Source organism: Eschrichtius robustus, chromosome 18 (genome assembly GCF_028021215.1).
Source record: "Eschrichtius robustus isolate mEscRob2 chromosome 18, mEscRob2.pri, whole genome shotgun sequence".
Classification (NCBI taxonomy): domain Eukaryota; kingdom Metazoa; phylum Chordata; class Mammalia; order Artiodactyla; family Eschrichtiidae; genus Eschrichtius; species Eschrichtius robustus.
Genome location: NC_090841.1, coordinates 873,461 through 892,145, shown reverse-complemented (window position 1 = coordinate 892,145; position 18,685 = coordinate 873,461). Strand labels below are relative to the sequence as shown.

At 43.0% G+C, this 18,685-nt stretch overlaps 2 protein-coding genes across 5 annotated transcripts in view; one reads left to right on the top strand and one right to left on the bottom strand.

The window, feature by feature from the left end:
• The window catches only part of PSPC1 (paraspeckle component 1), a 95,877-nt gene extending 92,111 nt beyond the window's left edge, over positions 1–3,766 (top strand). Inside the window, exon 15 of one of the 3 annotated variants that reach the window (XR_011071042.1) lies at positions 2,344–3,766. The gene's annotated coding sequence lies outside the window, so the exon portion shown is untranslated. Of the gene's footprint in view, positions 1–840; positions 1,189–2,247 lie in introns of those variants that run through there. The other 2 variants (XR_011071040.1, XR_011071043.1) reach the window with 2 other exon arrangements.
• MPHOSPH8 (M-phase phosphoprotein 8) overlaps positions 1–18,685 on the bottom strand; it is a 52,554-nt gene that overhangs the window by 1,480 nt on the left and 32,389 nt on the right. For both annotated transcript variants that reach the window (XM_068526783.1, XM_068526784.1), the window contains exons 6-13: positions 14,857–14,982; positions 14,688–14,776; positions 9,381–9,521; positions 8,645–8,731; positions 5,767–5,921; positions 3,815–3,969; positions 1,496–1,623; positions 327–410 (exon numbers count right to left, since the gene is read on the bottom strand). In XM_068526783.1, coding sequence (XP_068382884.1) covers positions 327–410; positions 1,496–1,623; positions 3,815–3,969; positions 5,767–5,921; positions 8,645–8,731; positions 9,381–9,521; positions 14,688–14,776; positions 14,857–14,982 — 965 coding nt within the window. The remainder of the gene's footprint in view (positions 1–326; positions 411–1,495; positions 1,624–3,814; positions 3,970–5,766; positions 5,922–8,644; positions 8,732–9,380; positions 9,522–14,687; positions 14,777–14,856; positions 14,983–18,685) is intronic.

Here is an 18,685-nt window from a genome sequence, read left to right as displayed (position 1 = left end):
ATACTGTCAAATTGGTTATCAGTGTGGGTTGTTAGACTACCATTATTTTAATTAAAAAGTCCAATTGGGTTTTTAGGTTACTACGTTAATTGTACTGTTACACAGACTGTTCTGGTCCTGCTAGTGATCATACATGTGGCAATTAAATATCAAAAGCACAGAACATCACCAGACTGCTGCACACCGTGGATATCAAAGAGGGTTGAACCCATTTCAGACCCAGGCAGGCACACCAGGAACAGCATGACATTCCTGAAAATCTTCTCTAATAATGTGACCTGAAGGAACGACCTGAGCAGTGACAGCAGATGCAAGGAGATTCTCACCTTAGCAGACGGCGCTTCCGTCAACCTTATAAAGAGTTTATTGAGGCCCGCGGCAGGGCTGAACGAGTAAACAAAATGACTGTCCTGGGGAAGAGACCAAAAGATAGATCAGCATTTTTGCAGACAGACTTCTTCTCCATCTAGACACAGCCAGACTCCAGAAACCTTTAAGACTCTAATGATGCAGAAGAAAATACAAGTTTGTTTGAATTTCTTTATAAGACAACATGCTGTGATTTCTTTACTTTTCCCTTGCGTTAAAGAGAGAACATTTTTCTGGAAAAACAATATATAGATTAAAAATTTTCGGCATTAGAATGTATCCAGCCATATACAGCATGCACGTTAAAAAATCTTCATAACCAGTTAATTTAAATTCACCCTAAGGAGAGAATTTTATATGTGGCAAAGGAAACATAGGCAACGATTCTTCAAGGGCATTTTTAATGCTAAAGAATTTACATAGCCACTAGTAGTTTAGTTATTATATATTTGTATTTTAAAACGTTCACAGTGGGGCTTCCCTGGTGGCGCAGTGGTTAAGAATCTGCCTGCCAATGCATGGGGCACGGGTTTGAGCCCTGGTTCCGGGAAGATCCCACATGCCGCGAAGCAGCTAAGACCGTGAGCCACGACTACTGAAGCCCGCGCGCCTAGAGCCCGTGCTCCGCCATAATGAGAAGCCACCGCAATGAGAAGCCCACGCGCAGCAACGAAGACCCAACGCAGCCAAAAATAAAAAATTTATAAGACAAAAAGTTCACAGTGAATAAAAATCAAAATTATACTGTGATTACCTAAAATTAAACTAAGCATAAATACAACCAGTGCTATTCAGTGTTTATATTTCGGTTTTGAACCATGCACAGGCATGCTTTTCTTCCTTTTTGAATTCCCTAAATTTCCTTTAAGTGATCATTTGTAATTTATAGTGGCATTAAAAGGCATAATGTTTAAATAGGATGTTTCTTGTACCGTAAGAATTTATCTTCAAAGTGTTAGTTCCAAGACTTGGTAAACATAATTTAAAGCCCAGATACCAATTAAAACAATTTACGATTATGGATTATTGCCATTTCCAACAACTACAGTTAACAGAAGAATTTATGTCATCTGTGCTTTTGATTAGAAGACTGTACTCCTCAGTAATGAACTATAGAAACTCTTACCAGGAAAACAGGGAGTTGAAATTTATCATTTAAAACAACAGCTTGTACACTACACGGTCCACAGAGGCGAGCAATGACCTCTTTACCCAAAAAGTTTGCGTGGAAAATAAACAGCAGGACGCCGGAGCCTGAATTGGGGAGATACAAATAGAGATTTTAATTCCCAACCCACCAAGGCCACTTTGCAGAGCCTGAGGGAGGAGGCCCGGTACCCCGCCCTCGTTTGCAAGATTTGAGCGGTCCTCCAGGTGCAAAACCTGCTGGTGTTTATCTAGTGCTTTTCAGACCGCAGAACCCTTTTTACTTTTAGTCTGAGTAGCTACTGACAGCTCATCAACAGGCTTTTTAAATACGCTTTTTCTACACTGAAGTTATTATTTTTCTTAAGTGGTATTTAAAAGTTCCTACTGAATTTATAAATGTCAATGGAAGCGAAACCTGTGGACTGTGGTTTTTGAGTGTGGGTTTGAGGAATTTTCCACTGTCTTCCACATACTATTTTGCCTTTTCTGAATTTTCTTATAATGCCAAAAAAAAATCTCATTTTGAAAAAAAAAAGTTTGGGTAAGATTTGAAGCTTCTGAATATGCAAAATATTCTGCAAGATTCATTCTCTGAACAAAAACTGTACTTTTGATAATATAAAAGATACATGAGTTGTTTTTTAATATGATGTTAAAAACTTGTGAACGAGGAGACTTCATAAAAAGACCCCAAAGAATGACTGGCTTTAAAATTTGTTCTGGTTCCAGGAAAAAAAGGGCACACCAGAGGTCCCTGGCTCTTTTATCTCCTTTCAAGCTATGTGAGGTTTGACACAGGGTTTTGCTCTCCGTTTTATGATGCAGCTTCTCTGCTTAGAGCACCGAGGATGAGAGGAGAAGGAAAGGCCCGCGGCAGACACAGAGGCTCTTCTTGTTTTCCCCTCAGCTCCGCTGTGAAAACGCAGCTGTGTCCGCGTGACTGTAGAGCAGAAAAGGCAGTGGAACCTCGTCAGACAGCCTGTGGGGATGGCCGTCGGCAGTGAAATCCTATTAGAATCTAACACTTTCACGAAGGTCGTGTTTCTATTCTGCCGACCACAGTGAGTGGTATCCAGCAGAGGAATGGTCGTCCTTTGTCAGCTCTAGCCTGACTCAGAAATACTCGATCCATACGCAGAATATGACACAACGGACCCTAATCAAGTTCCTGGTGCTTGTTGCATGGTATCAGTATAAATTGTTTCTCTTCAGTTCTTAAGAGCCACACACCCCTCAAGAGACCAAGGTCAGTGTTTGTTCAAACTTGAGTGCTTGCAAGTCACCCAAGATCTCACCAAGGTGTTGGCTGAGAGTCCTGGTCTGGGTGGGGCTCTGAGAGACGACAGGACACTCTGAGTCTCGAGGGTCAGGAAAATCTACCAGGATCTCACATCTGAGGACGACAGGGCATCTTTGGAAAAAACCGCTAGTGGATGCAGACGTTGTACGAGTGCAAAACCGGCCGTGTGTAACCCAGGACTGTCCCGCTGAACCGAAGCACAGGTGTGGAGGTGGGTGACCGGCCAGTGCAGGGGCTCAGCTCACCAGCGCGTGCCTGGCGGTGCAGGCGGTCCGCGTGGACTGTCAAGACCACAGTTCACTATCGCTAAGGTGTTGTGAATGGCTGGCTTTGACGGGTAGAGCTATATTTTCTTCAACTAAATTTCCATTAACAAATATGTATTTTTTAAACGGGTGGGTTGTTTTTTTGTTTTTTAAATAAGCCAGAACCCAGTTTCCTACCTTTCAGGCAGAGACACTGTCACCTCCACTCTGTATACGGAGCACCCGTGTCCTGGAGGAGGGGCCATGGCCATGGTCTCGCCTGCCAAGTAGCCGTTAAGCAGAAACTAGGAAGCAGAACTGAAGTTCTCATCTCTTGCTACTAAACTGTACTATGGGACAAGACATATTCATTTTTCTTTGTCTTTTTAAAAGGGCAAGACTATTAGTGATAATAAAATTCAGGGAGAACATTGATTTTGGGCTTATCATCTTGAAAGCTAAATTTTAATAAGTCAATTTTAATAAAAACTAGTATAATTATTAAGACTCAACTTGCATACTTTTAAAACAAGTGCTAACATGCTGCTGTGTGGACCCCTTGGGGTCATCTGGGATGGTGAGTATCAGCTGCGTTTCTTTTTTTCTGCCAGAGCAGCAGTGCTGTTAACTATTGTACATAATTATTACACATAATGGAATTTGTTAAGGTTTTATTAAAAGAACAAAGAGTTCTGCCTGAAAATCAGTTTTATAATGTCACATTTCAAAATGAGAGAAAACACAGGCTTACCTTCTGGTATGTTCTGTGGGGTTCTGTAATTGAAATCCATTGAAAAGTCTGGGCCCTCACAGAGACGATGACATGCTATTGGGAAAACTGGTTCTAGGAGAGCAAGACGCGCTTCAAAGTAATCCTTTATTGTTTCTTCTGCTACTCTTGAAAGTCTAATAAACAAGTACAGTAAACGCTGTTAATGTTTGTGTAGGGAAGAACCATGAGCTACAACATCATCAGACTGTTGAATACAACGAGGCTTTCCCAGATCAACCTTAAGGGGAGAAAGAAAAAAAAACAGCAGCAGCCTCTCTCCTGCTTCCCTGCTCTTTTTCCTTAGCTCTCACACCTGACACATCACATGCCTGTCTGTGTTGTTGAGGCTCCGAGTGGGCAAGTCTGTGCCCCGCGGCCACCCCTGCCCTCCGCGTGCTGCCCGGCACGCAGACAGAGCTCCATACACACTCCTCGGATAAGTCGATGAATCAGAAATAAGAATTCTGTCAGAAAATAAACCCAAGAACTGCCACACACAGAAAAGTCTTGTTCTAGTACTTAGTTTAGAAAGCAGTCAAATAAAATGATTACTGCTAATTCCAAAAGTCTTTTCAGACAACCCTGCTGGGAAGGTAACCAACCCACCCCCATCCCAGGATGCTCTGGTTCAAGGAGTGTGGAGTCCCAAGAACCCTTTCATCACAGATGCAAAACCAAGCCCAGCGTCCCAGGAAGCCCTCAGCCTTGGGCAAACCAGGCAGGCTGGTCGCCCTGCCTGCTGGCCGCCCGGTCACTGCCACCCGGGTGGGCGAAGGCCGTCTGCGTGGGCAGAGTCCCCAGGCACACACTCCCTTTTTGGCCTTTGCCTTTTTTGTCTCCTGTCTGAAGTTTACCTTATTTTCTGCTTAGAACATGGATCCTACATCTGGAAGGGGCATAACCATCTTTCAGGTGTGAAGATCCAAGTCATGTCCTGTGTTTGGTGGGTGAGGAGGAGCGGGGAGGAGTGGCTGTCCCTGCCCAAGGCTGCCGACCCATGTCTGTTACATGGACAGTAAACACCCTGCCTGCACTCGCTACTGTTCCTGAAGCTCCTGTCACGTACGTGTGGCCAAAATAAGCAAAAAAAGCTACTAAATTACTTACGTGAACTTCCAATAAAATAAAATGATTTAGAATTCATTTGAAAAAGCATGAACTTGAACGGGTAAACTGGTAATTTCCAGACAATGTAATTATTATTCAGTACTAAAAAGAAACGAGCTCACCAGGCCATGTAAAGATACGGAGAAAACTTAAATGCCTGTCACAAAGAAGCCAATCTGAAAAGGGCAAATACTGTATGATTCCAACCAAACGACATTCTGGAGAAGACAGGAAAGGTATCAGTGGTTTCCAGAGTTAGGGAGAGAGGAACAGGCGGAGCACAGACGATGTTTAGGGCAGTGAGGCTACGATGCGGGGACACGTCGTTACGTTTGTCCAAACCCACAGGATGGACAACACCCAAGGGGAACCTCAGGGGAACCAGGGGCTCTGGGTCATGAGCACTTGTCACTGTAGGTCCATCAACTGTAATGGACACACCACCTGGAGAGGGTGTGCACATGTGGTGGCAGGAGGTATACGGGAAATCTCTACTTTCTACTCAACTTCGCTCGGAACCTAAAACCTCTAAAAAATTATCTGTTAAAAAGTTTAAATGGTTTTAAGAAAATGTTTGGGAGCCAAGTTAAGAGCATAATTAAGATTTTAAGATGATACTCTTAGTATAGCGTTAAGTTTGACAGTTTCTAAGTCCTCAATAACTTGCAGAAAAATAATTCATACACCACTTTTAAAATTCATCATCTTCTGAGACCACAGACCTGTCAGGACTTGTACTTGACAATCTTTTTCTGAGCAGTTACACACAGGCCACTCCAATTATGTGTCCAAATAGGCACCGGGCACATTCACTCCACACTTACGTCTCTAAGTGATTCTTCAGCAGGTCATACACCAGCACATTGTTACACTGCTTTGCGAAATGCAGCGCACTGTTTTGGTGCTTTGACAGAATGTTGCAGTCAGCCCCGCATTCAATGACAAGGCGGACGATGTCTGAATTTCCCCTTTTACAGGCCTGCGTCAGGAATAAAGGAGGAATAATTACTTGACTGTGGTCAGTGTCCCTCTCTCCACGCTGAGCTGGGAGTTGGTTCTCTGTGAAGGGAGGGAAAAGAACCATTGGGGTCGGAAACTGTCTGGGAAGTGCAAGTGCTGTGGTCCTTTTCCTCAGTGAGCAGGACAGACAGGGCTGCCTAATTCAGACCATAGTCAAACGCCTCAGAGCCTCCTGGCCCTCCTCCATCTCTGGTCTTTTCCGACCCTTAATGGGCGACCCCTTTCAGAGCCAAATCTGAGTTTCCCGCCTACCTCTCTCCTGAGCTTAAGATCCACGTGTAAAACACCTAAGCATTTCCAGGTCCACTGCGTGTAAAAATCTTCCATTTGTGCTGCCCGTGTTCTCTAACTTAAGAAATAGGGGACCAACCATCACCTTCAGTTACTAAGTCCTGTGAATTTGACCTCGTTAAGACTGCTCAGTCTGTCCACTTCTGTCTCCACTGTCACTACTTCGGTGCAGACTATTATTATTCCACTTAATTTTAAGAACCTCCCTACAAGTCTGCAAACCAATCCATTCCCCCCACTGTAACGGGGGACATTAAAAACAAACAATGCAGCGAAACCCAACCTTTATTCTGCTTCTGTCTTTCTCCAGGCTGGCCCTTCAGATGGCTCCCCGCTGCCGGGAGGGTTAGCCCCTAGCTCCCTGGCACAGATGCGGAGAGCCCGCCTCACACCCCCCACCCCTGCCATGCTTCAGACTGTGCGGGCATCTGCTGTTTAGAATGTGCCTGGTGATTTCTCAATAAGATGAAGTTTTAAATTCATTCTTTCATGTGCAACCTGTGCTCTAAACATACTTCAGTAGAAACACACAAGGAGAACTGAAATTCAAAAGGAGGGCTCCTGGACAAAATAAACATTTCCATGAATCAAAAATGAAACAGAGGGCTTCCCTGGTGGCACAGTGGTTGAGAATCTGCCTGCCAATGCAGGGGACACGGGTTCGAGCCCTGGTCTGGGAAGATCCCACATGCCGCGGAGCAACTAGGCCCGTGAGCCACAATCACTGAGCCTGCGCTCCGCAATAAGAGAGGCTATGATAGTGAGAGGCCCGTGCACTGCGATGAAGAGTGGCCCCTGCTTGCCGCAACTAGAGAAAGCCCTCGCACAGAAACGAAGACCCAACACAGCCAAAAATAAATAAATAAATAAAAATAAATTAAAGTAACTTTCATCTTAAAAAAAAAAAAAAACAAAAAAAAACTGAAATTAGGGCTTCCCTGGTGGCGCAGGGGTTGAGAATCTGCCTGCCAATGCAGGGGACACGGGTTCGAGCCCTGGTCTGGGAAGATCCCACGTGCCGCGGAGCAACTAGGCCCGTGAGCCACAATTACTGAGCCTGCGCGTCTGGAGCCTGTGCTCCGCAACAAGAGAGGACGCGACAGTGAGAGGCCCGCGCATTGCGATGAAGAGTGGCCCCCGCTTGCCACAACTAGAGAAAGCCCTTGCACAGAAACGAAGACCCAACAAAGCCCAAAATAAATAAATAAATAAATAATAAAAAAAATAAAGGAATTCCTTAAAAAAAAAAAAAAGAAACAGAAACACCAGCAGTGAGCAAGGTTTAACCCCCAAGTGTGGAAGAAGGCCGAGGGAGCAGGTGACGCAGGCCTTTAGAACTGCACAGTCAAGCACAGACTCAGGGCCAGGGCACCCGCCAACCGGGGGCTCTGACCAGGCTGCCTTCCAGACTCGGGAAAGAAGGTTGGGAAGAGGTACCACAGACGCACGCCTTCTTGGTGAGCAGCTCACACAGCTGCACGTAGGGAGCAGGCAAGTGGGCCTCAGCTTCCACACACGGTACAGGGTCACAACCTGCCGTGTGGACAGCATCTCAGGCCAGAAACCTGGAGCTGCCAGAGGAACGTGCTGGACTGGGCAGGGTCCCCTAGAAGCAAATGCAAGACTGCTACACAGGGAGGGGGGACTTCAACAACCTTCCACTCGAAACTGTCTGCAGGGGGCTTCCCTGGTGGCGCAGTGGTTAAGAATCCACCTGCCAATACAGGGGACTCGGGTTCGGGCCCTGGTCCGGGAAGATCCCACATGCTGCGGAGCAACTAAGCCCGTGCGCCACAACTACTGAGCCTGCGCTCTAGAGCCCGTGAGCTGCAACTACTGAGCCCACGCGCCACAACTACTGAAGCCTGCGCACCGCAACTAGAGAAACCCCGTGCGCAGCAACAAAGACCCAACGCAGCCAAAAATAAACAAAACAACCCCACTGTCTGCAAACCACAATTCCAAGCACAGAAGATGAAGTCACCAGTGTGAAATAGTAACGCATGCACATCCCTCTTTTCTACGCCCAGGTCTGCACAGGGCACAGCCTGCTCCCCTTCCACTCACACGTTTCATCCCTGCTGACCTGGATCTTGAGGACGTGGCTTAGCCACCTGCCAGGTCCATCCCAAGGCTGAGCTCAAATCCACATTACTGAGCCTGGCGTCCACTGTACATAAGCTCATAGCTCCCTGGGCTCTTACCACCACGTCGCTCATCACACCGAGTAACTGCCTCTTTGCGGGTCTGGTTCTCCCACTCAGCTGCGACCTGTAGGTCCACAGACAGTCTTGTCCCCATCATACAGCAGCCCCAGCACAGCAGCAGCTGGAGACCCCAGCAGGGCCATGTTGCATCTGAGGGGAGGACTGCTCCAAGGGAGGCATTTACCTTCATTAGAGCCGTCTCACCATTGCTCTGCTGGACGTTTACAAAAGCTCCTGCTTCCAAAAGAATAGCCACTGTCGTTAAAAAGTTCTGTTAAAGAAAAAAAAAAAAAGTAAATTTAATTCCCCAAATTCTTTACAAGTTAATATTTCTAGACGTTTTAAGATTTTTATTTTATTTTTATTTTTATCCACCAGGAAAAGTACTCAGATTCTATCCCAAGCAGGATGGTGAACACGATATAAACAGCTCCCCCGTGCAGGGTCCTGGGAAAGCTGGCGGCTGCGGGGAGCGGCCCCAGCACAGGCACCGGCACAGCTGCGCACCGTGTGCCAGACACTCCAACCTCAAGGTTAACCACTGGTTTCAGCATAAGAAACTCTGCATATCAATCCTTTAATAAGATAATATATGGGAACATTTTAATTAAATTATTAACCAAAAGGAACACTTAATTTAGATTGGAAAAGATTTTTAAAAGATCTAAGAAATCAATATTAATAACCTTAATGAGAATTTCTTTTTCAATATAAATCACTTCCAACTAGATAAATGATTTTGCAAATTCAATTACAAGGTACGACTGTCAATAAAAACACATCCATTTATGACAAGTTACAGATGAACTGAACTATGAAAATTTAAAGTTACGTGACTGTAGGACCGGTACATTTCCCTGCAGAGACAGACTCTGTCTCGGTCCCAAGACTATCAAACCAAAGCCTTCTGAGTGGCCGACCTTCTCGGCAGCATGGATGAGCGCAGTGGTCCCGTTCTTCTGCCGACCGTTCACTTTTGCCCCCTTCCTGAGGAGCAGCCTCAGCAGGTCGTCCTGCCCCCCAGCTGCCGCGAGCATCACCAGCGTCATCCCGCTTGAATCCTGTATTGGTTTTGTTTATGAAAAAACATGTCAATGTTTAATCAGAAAAATCTTAGAACTAAGTTTTTTCATTTACTATGTTTCAATGTGAAATCACTGAAATACATTGACTTATGCATCTACGTACTTAGGTTCTTCACTAAAATACCCTAACAATCAGAAACTAATAACCTTTAGAATTTTTCCATATGTGTTACCATAAAATTTTACAACTTCCATGTATCAATTTCTAAAGGCATATCAACACCCTGCATGATACAAAATGAACAGTGAACGCTGATGCCACATAAATGGCAAAGGTACTTACTTATCTCAAAAGTCTCCTGTGTTTTAGGTAAAACAGGTGAAACGCATATATTCATTATATTCATTTGGTTGGCCCAAAGATAGAAGGCTAGAAATGACCATGAGAAGTCACACAAGTCCATTCTATTGGTTACAAACTAAAACGAATGCTTTCTGGATGAGACAAATGTTGGCCTATGTAAATACAACCGTTGGGAAGCGAGAGTTTGAGTTCTCTAAGGATACAGAGGGAAATTCAGAAGTGGCAAACAGGACATTGATATGGTTAGTTTCTGAGAGTCCGTAACAAAATATAGAGAAATTAAAGAAAACTTCTTTTAATAGAGATAAAACTACAAAAGGCTGACAAAAGAAAAAAAGGTAACTATTAGCTAAAATATTTCCAATCACTAGTTCAAGCAATGACCATATGAGAAAACCAAACAATTTATTAAATAACATTTGATAAAACCAAATTCCAATAGTACGAATTAATTTAGCTGTAATCTGAAAGTCTAGCAAAATTTGCCTGTCTGAGTAATTGGAGGGAACACAAATATAAGAAAAATGATTCTTAGCAGTAGTACTTTAGACAGACTCAAGAGGATCCACTTAAATTGAAATAAGGGGACTTCCCTGGTGGCACAGTGGTTAAGAATCCGCCTACCAATGCAGGGGACACGGGTTCGAGCCCTAGTCCGGGAAGATCCCACATGCCACGGAGCAACTAAGCCCGTGCGCCACAACTACTGAGCCTGCGCTCTAGAGCCCGCGAGCCACAACTACTGAAGCCTGCACGCCTAGAGCCCGTGCTCCGCAACGAGACAAGCCACTGCAATGAGAAGCCCGTGCACCGCAATGAAGAGTAGCCCCCGCTCGCCGCAACTAGAGAAAAGCCCGCGCGCAGCAACGAAGACCCAATGCAGCCAAAAATAAATAAATAAATTAATAAATAAAATAAATTAAAAATAAGATGGTTACACCATCTTATTATGTGTAAAGTATCATACTGTCTTGATTACTGTGGCTTTGTGGTATAGTCTGGAGTCAGGGAGTCTTGATTCCTCCAGCTCCGTTTTTCTTTCTCAAGATTGCTTTGGCTATTCGGGGTCTTTTGTGTTTCCATACGAATTGTGAGATTTTTTGTTCTAATTCTGTGAAGAATGCCATTGGTAGTTTGATAGGGATTGCACTGAATCTGTAGATTGCTTTGGGTAGTACAGTCATTTTCACAATATTGATTCTTCCAATCCAAGAATATGGTATATTTCTCCATCTGTTTATGTCATCTTTGATTTCTTTCATCAGTGTTTTATAGTTTTCTGAGTACAAGTCTTTCGCCTCCTCAGGCAGGTTTATTCCTAGGTATTTTATTCTTTTTGTTGTGATGGTAAATGGGATTGTTTCCTTAATTTCTCTCTCTGATTTTTCGTTGTTGGTGTATAGGAATGCCAGAGATTTCTGTGCATTAATTTTGTATCCTGCAACCTTACCAAATTCATTGATTAGTTCTAGTAGTTTTCTGGTGGCATCTTTAGGATATTCTATGTATTGCATCATGCCATTTGCAAACAATTTGAGTTTTACTTCTATTCCAATTTGTACTCCTTGTATTTCTTTTTCTTCTCTGATTGCTGTGGCTAGGACTTCCAAAAGTATGTTGAATAACACTGGTGAGAGTGGACATCCTTGGTCTTGTTCCTGATCTTAGTGGAAATGCTTTCAGGTTTTCACCATTGAGTATGACGCTTGCTGTGGGTCTGTCATATATGGCCTTTATTACGTTGAGGTAGGTTCCCTCTATGCCCATTTTCTGGAGAGTTTTTATCATAAATAGGTGTTGAATTTTGTCAAAAGCTTTTTCTGCATCTATTGAGATGATCATATGGCTTTTATTCCTTAATTTGTTAATGTGGTGTATCTCATTGATTGATTTGCGTATATCGAAGAATCCTTGCATCCCTGGGATAAACCCCACTTGATCATGGTGTTATGACCCTTTTAATGTGTTGTTGGGTTCTGTTTGCTAGTATTTTGTTCAAGATTTTTACGTCTATGTTCATCAGTGATATTGGTCTATAATTTTCTTTTTTTGTGATACCTGTTTCTGGTTTTGGTACCAGGGTGATGGTGGCTTTGTAGAATGAATTTGGGAGTGTTTCTCCCTCTGCTATGTTTTGGAAGAGTTTGAGAAGGATGGGTGTTAGCTCTTCTCTAAATGTTTGACAGAATTCGCCTGTGAAGCCATCTGGTCCTGGACTTTTATTTGTTGGAAGATTTTAAAATACAGTTTCAATTTCATTTACTTGTGATAGGTTTATATTTTCTAATTCTTCTTGTTTCAGTCTTGGAAAATTGTACCTTTCCAAGAACTTGTCCATTTCTTTGTGGTTGTCCATTTTATTGGCATATAGTTGTTTGTGGTAGTCTCTTATAACTCTTTGTATTTCTGTGGTGTCAGCTGTGATTTCTCCTTTTTCATTTCTAATTTTATTGACTTGTGTCCTCTCCCTTTTTTTCTTGATGAGTCTGGCTAAGGGTTTATCAATTTTGTTTATCTTCTTAAAGGACCAGCTTCTAGTTTTATTGATCTTTGCTATTGTTTCCTTCATTTCTATTTCATTTATTTCTGCCCTGATCTTTATGATTTCTTTCCTTCTACTGCCTTTGGGTTTTCTTTATTCTTTTTTCTCTAGTCGTTTTAAGTGTAGGGTTAGATTGTTTATTTGAGATTTTTCTTGTTTCTTGAGGTGAGATTGAATTGCTATAAACTTCCCTCTTAGAAGTGCTTTTGCTGCATCCCATAGGTTTTGGGTCGTTGTGTTTTCCTTGTCATTTGTTTCTAGGTATTTCTAATTTCTTCTTTGGTTTCTTCTGTGACCTCTTGGTTATTTAATAGCGCAGTGTTTAGCCTCCATGAATTTGTTTTTTACAGTTTTTTTCGTGTAACTGATTTCCAATCTCTTAACGTTGTGGTCAGAAAAGATGCTTGATATGATTTCAGTTTTCTTAAATTTTCCGAGGCTTGATCTGTGACCCAAGCTGTGATCTATTCTCGAGAATGTTCCGTGTGCACTTGAGAAGAAAGTGTATTCTGCCACTTTTGGGTGGAATGTTCTATAAATATCTTAGCTCTATCTAGTCTATTGTGTCCTTTAAAGCTTGTGTTTCCTTATTTATTTTCTGTTTGGATGATTTGTCCATTGGTGTAAGTGGGGTGTTAAAGTTCCCTACTACTATTGTGTTACTGTCGATTTCTCCTTTCATGGCTGTTAGCATTTGCCTTATGCATTGAGGTGCTCCTATGTTGGGTGCATAAACATTTATAATTGTTATATCTTTTTCTGGGATTGATCCTTTGATCATTATGTAGTGTCCCTCCTTATCTCTTGTAACTGTCTTTATTTTAAAGTCTATTTTATCTGATATGAGTATTGCTACTCCAACTTTCTTATGATTTCCATTTGCATGGAATATCTTTTTTCTGTCCCTTCGCTTTCAGTCTGTATGTGTCCCCAGGTCTGAAGTGGGTCTCTTGTACACAGCATATATATGGAAAATGATTTAAAAATTATAAAATACGTATGAATACATCTAAAATAAACGTACAAGAACTATATGAAGAAAAAAGCCCAAAGAACTTTGCTTAAGGGAATAAATGAAGAGCTGAATGAATGTAGAGTTGTCATGTTCCTGGATGGAAGACTCAAAATGTAAAAATGTCAATTCTGAGCCAAATTAATCTATGTATTTCATGTGATTTTAAAGAAAATCCCAATAATCTTTTTACTGCAATCCTAAAGGATTCAACCTAACAAATCCACCATTAAAGCAAGAAAACTAAAGAAGAAAATACAAGAATCTTTTCTAAGCAAGGTAAGACACCCAAAAGCCATAAAGGAAAAGATCAACAGATATGACTACCTAAAAATAAAAATCCCTCCAAGCAATAAGACTCAAAAAATAAAAACATAAAAACAGAGAAAGGGTTAATATGCTTCCATTAAAATCTTTACAAATCAGTATGAAAAAACCCAGCAACAATAGAAAGCTGGGTGATTTCCCTGGTGGCTCAGTGGTTAAGACTGTGCGCTTCCACCACAGGGGGCATGGGTTTGATCCCTGGTTGGGGAACTAGATCCTGCAAGCCTCGCCGTGCGGCCACAAACACACACACACACACACACACACACACACAAAACCAAAAAAAACAATAGAAAGATGGGCAGTTGTTGTAAATAGGCAACTACCAATGAAACACAAATGGTGACATGAAAACGAGGAGTCACTTTCCCCTCAAAGTGCGGAGGTTAAACCACAGACAAAACAAGGCAAATCACGGCTAAACCTAATGGTTATTATTTGGGGTTGGAATTACGGGACCTGTAATTTTCTTTCTTTCTTTTTAAAAATAATTAATTAATTAATTTTTGGCTGCGTTGGGTCTTTGTTGCTGCACGTGGGCTTATCATCGCAGTGGCTTCTCCTGCTGCGGAGCACAGGCTCTAGGCACACGGGCTCAGTAGTTGCGGCACGTGGGCTCAGTAGTTGTGGCTCGCAGGCTCAGTAGTTGTGGCTCACAGGCTCTAGAGCGCAGGCTCAGTAGTTGTGGTGCACGGGCTTAGCTGCTCCGTGGCACGTGGGATCTTCCTGGACCAGGGCTTGAACCCGTGTCCCCTGCATTGGCAGGTGGATTCTTAACCACTGCACCACCGGGGAAGCCCTGTAATTTTCTACGTTATACATTTCTAGAATGTTTGAATCCTATAAAGTGAACATGTATCACTTTTATAAAAGTTAAGAAAAGAAAGAATAAAACTGAATTATTTTAAAAGAGTTACTTTCCAGCTTCCTTTCATGAGATTTTTACAGACACTTTACCTCTTGGTCCAGGTTATATTCTTCACTTGAATTAAGTGCAACCTTCACAGTAATATAATCCCCGTTTTTCACAGCATCCCTCAATAAATCTAAAATGAAAGAAAAGATAAATTAGGTTTTACATACCTAGATTCATGAAGGGGATCCCCGTAATTCCAGAATTACTCACTGCTTGGAATTGCATCGGCTGTTTTAAAATTCTCATCTTCCCCATCAAGATGTTTTTGAAAATCCTCTAATTTCATCCATTCCAACTGCAAATCCATGCCGAAACTCAAAATCTGTTGTCTGCCATCTGGAACACAGAAGAGCCTTATTAAGATACATTTTTCTGGACTATAAAAAAATACAGTGCTGTTTTATTAAATATGTGGTGCCCTAATCAGAATGTTACACACACTTTGAACATACGTCACTATGTAACTGAGTCTCTAGTTAAATTTCTGATTTTCTTTGGGAAGTAACATGAATTATCCACTTTTAGAGGTCACACACGAAAAGGCATCAAGACAAATAGGTATACTATTAACTGTAAAATAATAACATGAATTTTGGAAGCTGAAAGGAAGCGAGAAATCAAGGATTCAGTACGAGGAAGCTCTAACATTTCTTTCTTCGGCCGTTCTTCTTGGACAGATGGTCAGCCCTCCTCATCCGGAAGGGCCAGATGCAGAGCGTCAACTGCACTGCACCACCTGACAGGAGGGGCGGCTCTACACTGCTCCCCGCCTCCGTGTAGGTACAGGCATTCTGATCGCAGAGACCAGACCCGTGAGTAAAGAAGAGCCACTGCCTGTGGCCCTGTCGCACTCGGCTGGGCTTCTCCCCCTGGAAGCGCCACCATGACGCCCCCAGCGCCCTGTGCTCCGAGCCACCCCCCAGCACGCACGAAGCCAGCGCTCGTTCCCACCCTCATGTGTCTGGTCCACGGGCTTGTCAACACCAGGGCTGAAAACGTTCATTCTCCATGGGCAGTGCAGTGGAGGGGATCTGGGGATAATTCAAAATGACTGCACTAGTTTAAAAAGTGAAAAGCAAATCAAATATTTGATAATAAGAGATAAAGGATTTAAATACAGATGGCCAGCAGGCAATGAAAAGATGCTCAACACTGCTAATTTTCAGAGAAATGCAAATCAAAACTACAATGAGGTGTCACCACACAATGGTCAGAATGGTCATCCTCAAAAAGTCTACAAACAATAAATGCTGTTAGTTTTCCTCAGAAAACTAAAAATAGGGACTTCCCTGGTGGTCCAGTGGGTAAAACTCCAAACTCCCAATGCAGGAGGCCTGGGTTTGATCCCTGGTCAGGGAACTAGATCCCACGTGCCGCAACTAAAAGATCCCACAAGCGGCAACGAGATCCCACATGTGGCAACAAAGATCCCATGTGCTGTAACTAAGACCCGGAGCAGCCAAAAAATAGAAAAAACAAAACACTAAAAATAGAGCTACCATATAATCCAGCAATCCCACTCCTGCACATATACTCAGAAAAGGCGAAAACTCTAATTTGAAAGAATACACGCACCCCTATGTTCATAGGAGCCCTAGTTACAATAGCCAAAACATGGAAGCAACCTAAATATCGACAGATGCATGGATAAAGAAAATGTGGTACATATGTACAATGGAATATTACTCAGCCATAAAAAAGAATGAAATAATGCCATTTGCAGCAACATGGATGGGCCTAGAGATTATCATACTAAGTGAAGTAAGTCAGAGAAAGACATATATCATATGATATCACTTATATGTGGAATCTAAAAAAAAATGATACAAATGAACTTACTGACAAAAGAGAAACACAGACATAGAAAACAAACTGATGGTTGTCAAAAGGGAAAGGAGGGGAGGGATAAATTAGGAGTTTGGGATTAAAAGATACAAACTACTATATATAAAATAGATAAACAACAAGGACCTACTGTATAGCACAGGGAACCATATTCAGTATCTTGTAACAACCTATAATGGATAAGAATCTGAAAAAGAATATATATATATGTATGTATAACTGAACCACTTTGCTGTACACCTGAAACTAACTCAACACTGTAAATCAACTATACTTCAAAAAAAAAACAGTTAAAGGATTTAAAAGCGTCCCATCACAGACACAGCACAGCCTTTGTTTCTTTGCTCCACGTTACATGCATGGCTCTGAGTAAGTCGCATATATGCTTGCTATACCTCACCTCCTGAATAACAACCGTAGTGGACACAGTAAAAGCAGCTAACATTCAGAAAGGAGTGTCAAACTCATGAGTCAATACATTCAATCCATACCCAATAATCTGTGAGGGAGACGCGTCCCGGATGAGGAAAGCCGTGTCTGCACTGACATGTATCTGAGTCCTCAGCTGGGCCCCCCACTCCAGGGCAACGACACAGGGAGATGGGGAAGCAGCACAGAGCAGGGCTCCCAGAACTGAGACAACACCTCCAGCTTACACAGCTACAGCAGCCGGAAGGGTTAGGTGGCAACTCAGCCAACCGGTTTAAATCCTATGTTCATTCTGTTCATTCCTACCAAGTACTGGACCTTGACTCAACATCTGGCAGTTTTAACTTTTTCTGTATTTTAAATAAAAAATTAGACATATACTAAAAGAATGTATGTTACAAGGTGAGCCTCTGTGAACGCAGCGCTTACCTGAACACAGAACCAGTGCAGGACATGGTCTGTTCCCATCTGCCCCTCCCCACCCCAAACACAGCAGTCAGTCTGTCATTCTTTCTTTTTAAAAAGTCTTGCCAAGGGCCTTCCCTGGTGGCGCAGTGGTTAAGAATCCGCCTGCCAATGCAGGGGACACGGGTTCGAGCCCTGGTCCGGGAAGATCCCACATGCCGCGGAGCAACTAAGCCTGTATGCCACAGCTACTGAGCCTGCACTCTAGAGCCCGTGCTCCGCAACAAGAGAGGCCACCTCAGTGAGAAGCCCGTGCACCACAACGAAGAGTGACCCCCGCTCACTGCAACTAGAAAAAGCCCACGCGCAGCAACAAAGACCCAACGCAGCCAAAAAAAAAAAAAAGCCTCGCCAAAATATATGTATCATAAAACAAATGTCCCGTTAGTTTTGCTTTTTCTCAGGTTTATAAAAACTGGTATCTGTGATGGCTAATTTTACGTGTCAACTTGAAGGGGCTAAGGAATGCCCAGAGAGGTGGTAAAACATTACTTGTGGCTGTGTCTGAGAGGGTGTTTTTGGAAGAGATTAACATCTGAATCAGTAGACTCAGTGAAGGAAGAGCTGCCCTCATCGCATGGGGATGGAGGGAGCCACCTCTCTTTTTGAGCCGGGCCATCCCCCACCTTCTCCTGCTCTAAGACCCCCCCACGATGTGTCACCACTAGTCAACCTGTCTGGTTCCTAGATCTGCCAGCATCCGATTCTCAAGGTGCTGCTCTGGCGACTCGCTAATCTACCTTCCCTGTGCCAATTCAGCATATACCTCCTACTACAGTTTTATAGAGTAAGTTTGATTTCTACGTATATTATACCATCTGATAACAGCTTTTTTGTGGGGTGGGGGACACGGGGCTTCTTTTCCAATGCTCACGTTTTTCATTTTCATCGTCTTACGGTGCTGGGTGGACCTTAATATAATTTGAATGAAAGTTGGGATAGGAGGCACCCTTGCATTTTTTTTTTGGCCGCACCATGCAGCATGCAGGACCTTAGAACCCCGAGCAGGGACTGAACCCGTGCCCCTTGCAGTGGAGGCCTGGGAGACCGGACCACTGGACCACCAGAGAAGTCCCTTGTTTCTGATTTAAAAGAAATGTTCCCAATGCTTCGTTACAAAAGATGTTTGCCAAACGCTTCATGTTCTTTACTGATTGACAAAGCTCCCTTGCTAGGCTTTATTTTCTAAAAATCAAGAAGATTATTAAATCAACTTCCCTGTACCAACTGAATTCCTAGGGAACACCCACCTTGATCATAAGAAGTTATGTGTTTACAAGTGGCTGGATTCAATCTGCTC